This window comes from Sceloporus occidentalis, unplaced genomic scaffold (assembly GCF_023333645.1).
Source record: "Sceloporus occidentalis isolate IW3139 unplaced genomic scaffold, rSceOcc1.0.p SCAF_2, whole genome shotgun sequence".
Taxonomy (NCBI): domain Eukaryota; kingdom Metazoa; phylum Chordata; class Lepidosauria; order Squamata; family Phrynosomatidae; genus Sceloporus; species Sceloporus occidentalis.
Window position 1 is genome coordinate 156,419,518 of NW_028316982.1, and position 11,615 is coordinate 156,431,132.

The 11,615-nt window shown below is 38.8% G+C and overlaps 1 protein-coding gene across 1 annotated transcript in view; it reads left to right on the top strand.

Moving 5' to 3' along the window:
- The window catches only part of EDNRB (endothelin receptor type B), a 29,220-nt gene extending 22,260 nt beyond the window's left edge, over nt 1–6,960 (top strand). Inside the window, exon 7 of the mRNA XM_089508398.1 lies at nt 727–6,960. Coding sequence (XP_089364524.1) covers nt 727–858 — 132 coding nt within the window. The 3' untranslated portion in view covers nt 859–6,960. The remainder of the gene's footprint in view (nt 1–726) is intronic.
- Nucleotides 6,961–11,615: the final 4,655 nt, after the last annotated feature.

Consider the following 11,615-nt stretch of genomic DNA (forward strand, 5'->3'; position numbering starts at 1 on the left):
GCGGCCGTTCCACACGGCCACCGCCATTTTGTGTGTGCAGAGGGCACACTAGGGTTAGGGGGTTGCGGAAGCACTGCCCCTTCCTAACCCTAGTGCGCGCTCCGCATGCACAAAATGGCCCGTTTGTAATGGGCCTAAGATCTCTTTAAAGACCTAAAAGCTTCTGAGACAGAATCTAGCAAGTAGGTCATCTGAACTGTGCCCTTCTTTGCCTGCATGGTTTTGCATAACTGACCATGAAAGAAATTGTGGACTAGACACAACCCTCAGGTCCTTGTTATAAGGACTAACACTCAGGCTGCTTACAGTATGTGGATATAACCATAAGATCCAGGTGCACCCTTGAGGTCCATGTGTTAGAGAAAGCAATGTAAGGTACAATGATTTTCTTTTTGATTCCTCAGTTTTGTCAACCAAAGTAGATCGTTTACTGAATACAGCCCTATTAAGACATACTTAATTAATGCAGTCTTATGAGATAATAAAGTTCAAGTTAGGATATTAGAAAAAAAATATGTCCCCCACCTTCTAGCAGTTGGCATATGGTTCTGCAGTTTTTCTGATTCATACTTTGAAAACTAATGAAACAGACCATGACCATAGATATCTTCCTTCTAATGAACTGAAAATGGTTCTGGATTCACTCCCTGAAACAGGTAACAATAATTCTGAGTTTTACTGTTATGCTTTAATCCTTCTAATACAAATTATCTTCTCTTTCAACAGTCATGCCTATGTTGTTGGTGCCAATCCAAAGATATGCTCTCCCTGGAAGAAAAACAGTCCTGCTTAAAGTTCAGAGCCAATGATCATGGATATGACAATTTCCGCTCCAGCAACAAGTACAGCTCATCTTAAGGAAGAAACTTTACTCTTAGTTCTCACGGTTATTTTCCCCCAGTGTATGGATGACAAAGGACTGTTATAGTAAGGACAGCAAATTTTGGTGGGGAGGGGATGGACTTGGGGGTTGCACAAAATTCAGATCACTTACAGTCTGTTCGAGTTACAATTAGCCACAGTGCTCATAACTATTTAACACAAAAAAATCCCCGCAAGAAGCATTAAGAGCCTTGTCAAAGCACTTAAACCCAGAATGAGCACTTCCAGATCATCTTCCAGTATTGTAAAATGAAATAGCCATGTATGACCCTGAGAGCCTGAGTAATAATTCTCAGTGTATATAGTATTCTATGACTGTTGTTGGGGACGAAGCCATCTAGATCTATAAATCACTGTAACTTTTTCTTTGGGGGGTTTGGGGGGGCAGGGAGGCAGGGAAGTCTGCTAGTCTAACCTATATAATCCCATCTTGGATAAAGAGTTCGTATTGTGATACATCAGGCATGTTGCTTCATGTCACAGAAGGAAAAACAAGCAAAAATTAGTAAGAATGTTATCTGTAGAGATGGGAGAAAATTAATGAACACAGACAAACACAAACCAGGTAGTTCTTAAGTAAGCAAAGACAAACATGCTATCGGGGCTGAAAAAATAGAAGATAATAATACACTTTTGCAGAGTTTGGCAGTTACTTTTTTGGAGTGGAATTCCCAGCAAATTTGCTTAATTTGTATCCGATTCAAATTTTTGTGTCCCCCCCCCCCCCCCGCCCTTCTGGCATCTTATTCTGAGTGCTCGAGTATAGCATTTTTCCTTACCCCCAACTTTTAAAGAGTAGTACTATACTTAGTAAACTGCCTCCTTTTTTTAGATTTTTGTCATCTATAATATAAATAAGAGTATCACTCTTTTTCTCAGATATGATTTCCTACCAGTAACAAGAGGTTACACTTACTGCCCTATGGCAGGGAAAGTATCCTTCTGTTCACAGAGCACTAGCTATCATAGATGACCTTTGTAGTTGTAGATATGAAAGAGTGGGGGTCGCAGCCTTCACCTTTATGTTTCTTCAAAGGAGCCTGTAGTTCTGCTTTTGTAAATATTCTGGTTGAGACATAACTGAGCCTGGTATAGTAGGTCATAAAATACGGGCTGGTCCCATTGTCATTGTCTGTATGAATAACAGATTGAGAGAGAGAATAAGCTTACGACACACATGATGTGAACTGCCAGGAGCATTCACATTTTGTGTGTGCATCTCCAACAGAGATCTATTTCAAAAATAATACTTAAACACAGGTTTAAACTTATTGCCAGTACTAATAAGAGAGCCAGCATAGTGTAGTGGTTTGAGTGTTGGACTAGGGCCTTGGCAGACCAGGGCTTCAATCCCTGCACAGTAATGGAAGCCCACTAGGTGAACAAATCTTGCCAAGAAAACCCTAGGATATGATTGCCATAAGTCAGAGTTGATCTGAAGGTTCATAACAACAAACAAACAAAAATTACTATTTTTGTTCTGAGCCATACTGAGTCTGAATGGAAATGCTTATAGAACTAGCCTTGAAAATCCTTTATGTAAAGAATGGCCCAGGTGAGCCCTGAGGCTGCGTGTGCCCTGTAAAATTGCTTTTGTAAACACCAGCCTTCCCCCCCCCCCCCCGCCATGCTGACAAAAGGTGAATTTCCACTCCTGGAAACATTCAGGAGTAAGAATTCATCTTTTAAAAGATTGTAGGATTCCTTGCACTGCTTGTCATTGCTCCAAAAATTATAATTAAATAATTATGTGTATTTCAAAACTAGGCATAGACTTCTAACCACTTCTAGGTAGTGGTTGTTTTTCATTTGTGGGGATTCTTGGCAGACTGTTCAGCCCTGGAGATATCCAGTTATCAAAATGTTAATATTACAGTTTGCTCATGGTGGTAGTGGTACAGAATCTTGATTCTGCTTCTCAGCTACCATCTGTCTTGGATTGCCCCAGCAATAAGACTTCAGTCCGTAAAGTGCCTTTAAAATTTTGAATCACTGTTTTCATTAGTTCCAGTGGAGTGATGCTAATGTATAGTCTTGAGGAGAGAATCACTGAGGGTGCAATTTCAAAATACTTACTACGGAGTAAGCCCTCGCTGATCAGAGTTGAACTCACTTCTCTCTGCACTTCTGTGGGATCTCTCTATTAAAAATAATCCACTAGGAACTGCTGCACATTAATTCATCAAGAATAAAGAGATAGTCCTGATGGATTTGATCTCTCATGTACCTCACCATGCAGCAGAATTTTTGCACCATGATATACTTGCTCATATCGTTTTAACCTCAAAACTCACTGTTTTGTAGCATTTAATAAACCCATTATGAAATAATTGTAAGGTATTTTTGAATTAATCTTTAGATTAGCTATTTGTGGCCTTTAAACAGTATTAACACTATTATAATATTTAACTCCACTTGGAATTATATTTTTGTTTGCTTGTGTTTATTACCAACAATACAACTGCAAGGTTTAATGCCCTTAAAACTGACCGTAAATGATAGAGTAACAGAATATCTATTTATCTGTCAGTGTGCCTGCACACATATAAATGTCCTGAGAAAAGTGGGCTTTTTGTTTTTATCATGGGAGGGGGGGACCACATTTTTTTAGACAGAATGTAAGATATAAAAGTTTGAGAACCACTGACTTGGAGGGCATGTATCAACACTCTTAAAGAATGGCATCCATGCAAATGCACAAAAACACAGCTTTTCACCTAAATGTTTTTATGCTATTCAGCAGTTAGTAGTTTGACTGAGGTGCAACTATTGATGCCAGTGGCCCTTCCAGTTTCTTGAAATATGGGGAAAACCAAACACATTGTCCAGCTAAATGTGCTCACTATTATTGCCGTGGATGATAACATTTAAGTACTGTATGTATATTTTACTATTAATACCATTTAAAGTGCAGTTTCCATAATTATGATGTATTATATGGGTTTGGGGAGATTTATGAACTCATTGTTATGTAGATTGTTATGTTATTATGTAGAGACCTCACAAGGCAGGAGTGGGCAACTCTGGGAGACCAAGAGGTAACAACAGAAAGTGGCCAGAATTCATTTCCTGATTATTTCCTTATTAATGTCTCATTTTGTCCCAAAATGGCCTCCAAACATGGCAAAAATGACCCCATGACACTTCTCACACTCCTGTCTTAAAGGCTGTTTCACTTATTATTTCATGGAAATCACTAGATCCTAACGTGATAAAGCTAGTGCATAGGGTGTGTGTTGTGAACAAATTGCCTTCTTTGTAGGAATTTAGTCACATGTGTTGTCACTTAGCCACATATATAATTGTAAACAGAAAGAGCAAATATATATATGCTGCCTACTTTTATAGATAGTAGTGCTTACCAAGTATATAATTATCACTTTTTCCAATATTTGTAAGAATAACTAATATTGACAGAACTCTTGACCAAACAATAATTTAGTCTCACCAAACTTCCAAAAATCAAACCTTGATTTTGCCTTTTTATATAAAGGATGCCAATTTACAATTCCATTGTACTGTATATAATGGGACTGGAGCATCCATGGATTTTGGTATCCAGGGGGATCCTGGAAGCAAACCACAGTGGATACCAAGGGCCCACTAGCCATGCTCCTGTGCCTTTGGAAGTAGTTTGAGCTACAGACATTAGCAGAAAACTCATGGTTGATCTGCATGTTGCCAAAAAGCTTCACTGGATTTCTGCTGATCCAGGCAATTGGCTAGGATGTTTTTTGTTTTGTTTTTCTAGTGAACAGGCAACCCTAATGCTGACTGGAAGAGGAGCAATACTGTGAGCCAAGTAAGCTTTAAATGCAGAGGAAAACAGCAATAATAAGAACTTTTCATCTGCATATCAATATTTTTCTAAAATGAGGCAAACATTAGGTAACTTAACAGCTGAATAAACAATCACAAGAAGATCTTTGGGTTTTTAAATTTTTGGTCTATTTAAATGTTCCCAGCTTTCGTTTTCCAGTTCTACCAGAACCACTGACATGTTTATGCTCATTTGGCATCCTTCGGTTGAATTATGTAAAGTTTTCATTACCATTTAACCTTGTCTGTATGTATGGATGCGTGGTGTTTGTGCACACTCACACACATACAAAACACCCCTAAGGAAATACTCCAGTGTACAAAATACTCTTCCTTAATTAATTTATTAGTCTTTAAAGTTTGTTGGTTTTTCTGACTAACATGACTCCTCCCTAGAAACTATGAGCTGATCCTGGCTTAGTCATACCTAAAGATTCAGTGAATGAATGGGACATATTCCTCATGACTAATTATGTGCCATACCAGTTTTAATGGATCTACTAAATGGGTCTTTTAAATTCTACATCTAGATTCTAGGTTGCAGCTCCTGTGTTCACTCACCATTGGTTATACTAGTTAGGGCTGATGGGAGTTGAAGTCAACAATTTCTGGATGGGCAATAGCTGCCACCCGTTGTCTCTTTTAAGTATTACTAAGCCAACAAATAACTTGAACTTGTTGTTTTTGAGTTGTGGCCTAGATGTTTAAATGCAGAACTATTTATTGCATAAATAATGTCATATAAAGTGCAGATCGTGGTGCATGAAAGCATTTCATCTTTTTAATGAATAACACAGAGAGAAAGGGTTGAATTCTGCTTTCCAGCCTTTGAGAGAAATCAGTCACCATTTTGTTAACTCTAACAGAGTCAAGTATGTTCTTGGATAGATTTGTACTGCTTCTCATAACAGTATTAGCTTCAGTTTGCATCTCATAACAGTGCCAGGTGGATTAGAAGAGGCAAATCAGCCAGTTTATTGTAGCTGATCTTTTTTATGATTGTTTTATGAACTTGTAAAATATTTGTATTCCTTTTTTCTTTTTATGACCATTTAAAATTGACTGTAAGTTTTATCACAATGTTAGCAAACTGAATTGTCAATAAAGATGCTTATAGTTTCTTTAGGTCACGAATCTCTAGTAGTTTTTTTTTTAACCCCTGCACTTACCATGCTGAAGATTACATCTAGAAGAGTATAATGCATTATGGGATGTGGAGTTCAGCACATTGGATAGCTTCCTTACAGTTTAGACTGAAACCTAGCATAGATACACTGTTCCGCTGGCATGGAATCCCCCAGCTACTTTTTGTTATGGCTGTAGATTACCTCCAGGTTCAGAAGTGATGTGTTTCTACATACCAACTGCTTGGCAACATGAAAGGGGGTGCTATTTCACAATATGAATTCTTGTGGACTTCCCTTTGTAATTGTCTTACAGATTATAAACCGCTTAGAGAGTGCCTAGTTCACTATGAAGTGGTACAAAAGTGTAAATGCTATTGCTGTTCCCTTATATGATCACTATGAACAGAATGATGGACTAGATATGCCTTCGGGTAGATTTTGCATGGCCCTGCTTAATGTTCTTATGAATTAGATTTATGCTGAAAAGGACACCTTAGATGAATTCAGTATATTAAGCAAATACATAGTAATATGAAATAATGAAAGTGTTGGAAAGCCTATTATATTTTACAGAAAAGAGACAATATGTTTCTTAGTAAAGTACATATATCCAATCTTTCTGGGTCCCATTTTGGACATCACAGTTTATAATGGAAGAAGCTGAATACTTTTAGCCTGAAGACAGATGTAGTATAATAGGACTGCAACGTGGGAGGTGGAGCAAGCTGGTTTCCTGCTGCTACAGAAACTAGGGCTCAAGGTAGTTGAAGTACAAGAAAGAATATTCCCAATGAACATTAGGAAGACTATCCTAATAGTAAGAGCTGTTGCCTTGGAAACTGGTGCCCCCCCCCCCCATTAATGGGATGTTTTTAAACAGAGACTGGTTAGCCCTCTGTCAGTCGACATGTGAATCCCTGCATTGGGGCAGGGTTTGAAGTCTAGATTAGTTTAGGGATCCCTTCCAGCTCTACAGCTCAATAATCCTATGATTCCTTCATCTTGGGAGTTTAAATTAAATTTGATTTTTTGCAAGCCTTTCCAATATGATTCCACCACGTAGGTCCTTGAATGGATAGTGTAAATATTGCATATTGGCTTAATTTATTGTTTCATATTACGTGTTTTATTATGGTACATGGCTTTAAATGTAATCTTCAAATGTAAACTGTTTATAAATATTTATAATTCAAAAAGTGAGCATAAATCGAGTTCTGTGGTAATTTCCCATCCAAGTAAGGAAGAAACACATTTATGCTTAGCTTCAGCAAAATGGTTGCCTAATGTGCCCTGAATCAGTGCAGGATAATGCACAAATAGCATGAATTGCACTTTAGGATCTCAGCTTATGAGAGCTGTAAAAGACAAAAAAAATTTAAAGATTTAAAATTATTAATTTGGGGAGATGATATGCTCTTTAAGGGCTTTGGCATGTCTTAATCTGCACTCAGTCCAGCCCTTTAATATGAAAAATTCTCCTTCCGAGAAAATGTCAGTTTTCAATATCAAACTGTCTCCTTTTATTACAATAAGAATATTTGAAAACCTGGTAACCCCTTGGTTTCAGCACTTTACCGAAGAGGAACAATCATATCAAGAAAATAATGATGAAGTGATCATTCTTCTGACTTTGAAGGATAGCCATTTTATTCTCATCACAACTTGTTTCCTGCAAAAATGTAATCTGACATGGCTGTAAATAACTTCTCTTCTCTTCTCTTTCCTCCCCCTGTCCCATTCCTCTCAACCAGCTTCAGATATGTAGTAATACTATATTCTAAGAAATACATAGAGAACTATTGCTAATCTCATCTCTGTTGCAGCAATCAGCTAGTCCTAAACTAGACATAACAATCTAATTTCTGATTTAATGTCTGAATTATTTTGTTTCACCAAATAAATCATAACATATTATTCTTAAGTAGCCCTAACCCACATGCTGTAAGCTGTGTTCCAGAGGAAGGAACATGCAAAACCACCTCTGAGTGTTCCTTGCCTAAGAAAATGCTATGGAATTCATGGGGCCACCATAAGTCAACAGGTGACGTAAAGGCACACAGACACACAAGTGCTGACATAGGAAAACAACTTTTCAAGAAACCAGTCCTCTTCATCCCTTCCCCAGCTTTTATCCTTCAGAAACATGGAGTGGTATCACAGCATCCATAGAATATTTCTCCATGAGTCTGTAGCTAAAGATTGATCCCTTTCATGACTGAGAAAAATGAGAAATATCTAATGTGAATCTAATTCGGGATTTTGAGATCCACAACTATTAGCTATGCATGTTTTAAAAATTCATACTGAGGGTAAGGACAGGAGCAAAGTGGATTGTTCTGCTCCTGTCCTTATCCCGTACCATTTGTGTGATCAGGGCAAAGATTATCACGCCCCACATGTTTCTCCCATTTTCCCGTCAGTGAAGTGTAATGGATCCGTCATTTGGTATTAATAGGAGTTTCCATTAATACCAAATGATGTGTCCATTGCACTGAGTTTCCGTTAATATCAAATGATGTGTCCATTACATTTCACTGAAGGGAGAAGAATGGAGAAGCACTCAAGGTGTGATAATGTTTGCCCTGACCGCATGAATGGGACAGGATAAGGACAGGAGCAATCCACTTTGCTCCTGTCCTTACCCTCACTGTGAGAACCTCCACTGAGTAAAACATGTCAGATATCATACTCCTCAACATTTCACTGGTGAAAACCGGGACAGATGTGGCCAAGCAACATCAGAATGTGGTAAAGATAGCAAACATTATTGAGGAAGAACAGATAAACTAGGTAAGGATGCAGCAGTTTCCTTTTGCCTGAGTCTACAAGAAAGTGCAAGGTTCTGCCTCCTCCTCCCCCCCCCCCAATTAATCAGGTGCAAACTTTTTCACTTTGAACTTCATTTGCAGCAATTGAAGTAAGCTGGTGATAAATGGGGAAAGTAGAAGGAGGAGAGTCACTGGGACATTTTAAAAGCAGCTGAAAGTGGGATGACAGAGGATTGATTGAGACTTTCCCTGCCTAACTGGGACAGTTAGAGGATATGAGTTCTACAAGCAAAAGTCCACAAAAGCTATTCCCAATACCAAGCAGATGACCAGATGCCTTTTATGTTTCATACCACCTTGAGTCTTGCCATGCTTCTTCTAAAGAAAAAGGTGACAGTTCCCCATCATATTTGTCACAAATAGCTACTAAAAGCACAGATACCTTGGGCTGCCACTCACAGGTGAACAAACTGAAGAGGCAGACGGCTTAGGTGTGTTTCCACAGATGAGGTGGCAACAGCCTACACACACAAGTAAACAGGATCAACCCTACCATTAGGAAGAGCAAGGCAGCTGCTTCAAGCAACAAATCCAGAGGTTTAGGACGGCACCAAGGTGTTGCAGGAAAGAAGTGTGTGAGTCCTGTACCCTCTAAGGGAGTCTGCTTGCTTCAGGTGCAGTGGAGGGTGCTGTCTCATCACCAAGTGAGATTTATTTGTCATTTGTTTTTGATCATAAAGTTGTCAGAAGATACAACAAATAGGCAGGAAATTGTCATTGAACTACCTCACAAGTGAGGCATCTGGGCTGAAAATGCTTCAGATCTTTACATTCTTACTTCAGTAGGAACTAGGTTTTTGTCACTGAAAACAGAAGTGTGATAAACATCTTCCAGAAAATATCCATAAAAATTCTCAAGCAAGAGACAGCTCTGTTTATCAGAAAAGGAAAGTGCATCAACTGCAACCAGCCAAGCCAGATTTATCTCAGCCTCTCTATCTCCAGTATGATCTGGGCTGTCTTATGTGGCTTGAATTATTGTCCCTTTGACTTCCTGAAATCTCTTAATGGGATTCTAGACATTACAAAACACCAGCAAGGAACCAAGGACTGAATCTATTAGAGATCAAGTACTATGACTCTTTTGAAAAGGCAGCCAAAATCAAACGGGAGGAATATGTTTGAGATAGTATGAATCCCCCCCCCCCCATAGAAAGTTCAATAGATAAATGTATAAATAAGGAGGAAGAATGGACATTTCTAGCAACCAAAATTTAGACATCCCTTTTAATGACACATACCAAAATACTTTAGTCAATAAAGCCTCTAAAAAGAAGCTCATTTTTACAAAGCCTTTTTGTATCTGCTCAGCCCCCCTTTTGCTCCTTGTACTCTCTCTAGCTGAAAGGTTTTGGCAGCATTGGCAACAGGGGGATGGTGAAGGAGGGCTGGAGAAACACAGGTTTTCAGAGGCTGCATCTACACTGCAGAATGAGTGCAGTTGGACACCACTCTTAACTGCCATGGCTCATTGCTATGGAATTCTAGGATTTGTGTACTATTTAGCCTTCCTCTTCTAGAGAGCTCTGGTGCCACACAAACTACAAATCCCAATATTCCATAGGATAGAGCCATGACAGTTAAAGCAGTGTCAAACTGCATTAATTCTGCAGTGTGGCAGCCACCAGACTCAGGTTGCAGCAGAATGTCTGCAGTAAAAAATGCAGTAAAGCTTAAGATGGAAAAGAATAGTGTTCTACTATACTGAATCTACTGTGGCTGTGTGTGCCTGATAACAACTGGCAAGGTAAACAGTAACTGTCTTCAGGATCCTTTATTTTGTGTGTGAACAGCAAAATTGAGATAAAAGCCCTTGAGTTGACCTCAACTCATGGTGACCCTATGGATGAGACATCTCCAAGCATCTTTATCTTCTACTGTTCTGCTTAGGTCCTGTAGATTCAGGCCCGTGGCCTCCCTGATTGAACCTATCCATCCATCTGGTGTCTTCCTCTCTGTCTAGTGCCTTCTACCTTCCCCAGCATTATTGTCTTTTCTAGTGAGTCATGCCTTCTCATGATGTGGCCTCAATTTGATAATCTTGGCCTCCAGGGAGAGTTCAGGCTTAATTTGTTCAAGGACCCATATGTTTGTCTTTTTGGCTATCCGGGCTATTCTCAAGACTCTTCTCCAGCACCACTACTGGCATGTTTAAAAAGTGCAGTTCTCTAACTTTGCTCACAAAAATGGAAATCATAAGAAAAGAGGAGGCTGGTGAATGAAAAACAAAACAAAACAAAACCTAAACATCCCTGGATGCATTTTGGAAGAAGGTTTCAAGTTGACTCTAGAAGATTCAAAATGTTTTTATTTATTTATACAAGGCTTATCTGACCTGGCTGTTACATTTGACATGTGCATATTGTTACTTTGGGATAAAAAGTTTGCCAAAACATGTTAACTGCTCTTCTTCTTTTTTTGATAAATGAACCTATCCCTGTTCTTTCCATTCTGTTTCTGGCTCTTGTACCAAATCTTCTGTTAAAGAGGTGATGTCCAGGAGCACATCTGCTTCATTAGCTGAGGTATACTTCTATTTGATAATGTTATTACTTTTTCCCCTCCAATGCACAAAGGAATGTCCAAACTTGGGGGCTCTTCAAGAAACATTAAAAACATTTGCAGCTGCCATCTTATGAATCCCATTTTGTTCAATGGGCCTTAGTATTGTATAGACATGAAGAGAGTTGCACTATTGAACCCCTTGGTTTTGTGTGGGAAATGTAGAGCTATCCTGTTGAATTCCATGGATTATTAAAATGCTTCACTTTGGTAGGATGATGAAATGATCAATGACAGCAGTCTTGCTGAACAAACAACTATTTTGTTAGGACACAAGCAAAGACTGATACGCTATCTAAACACATCAGCCAGAAGACAATAGTAGCAGATGAACAGAAAATGCAAAGGACAATATTCCATGAAAGATAAACTTCCTATTTGGGGGAAGGCTTAGCTC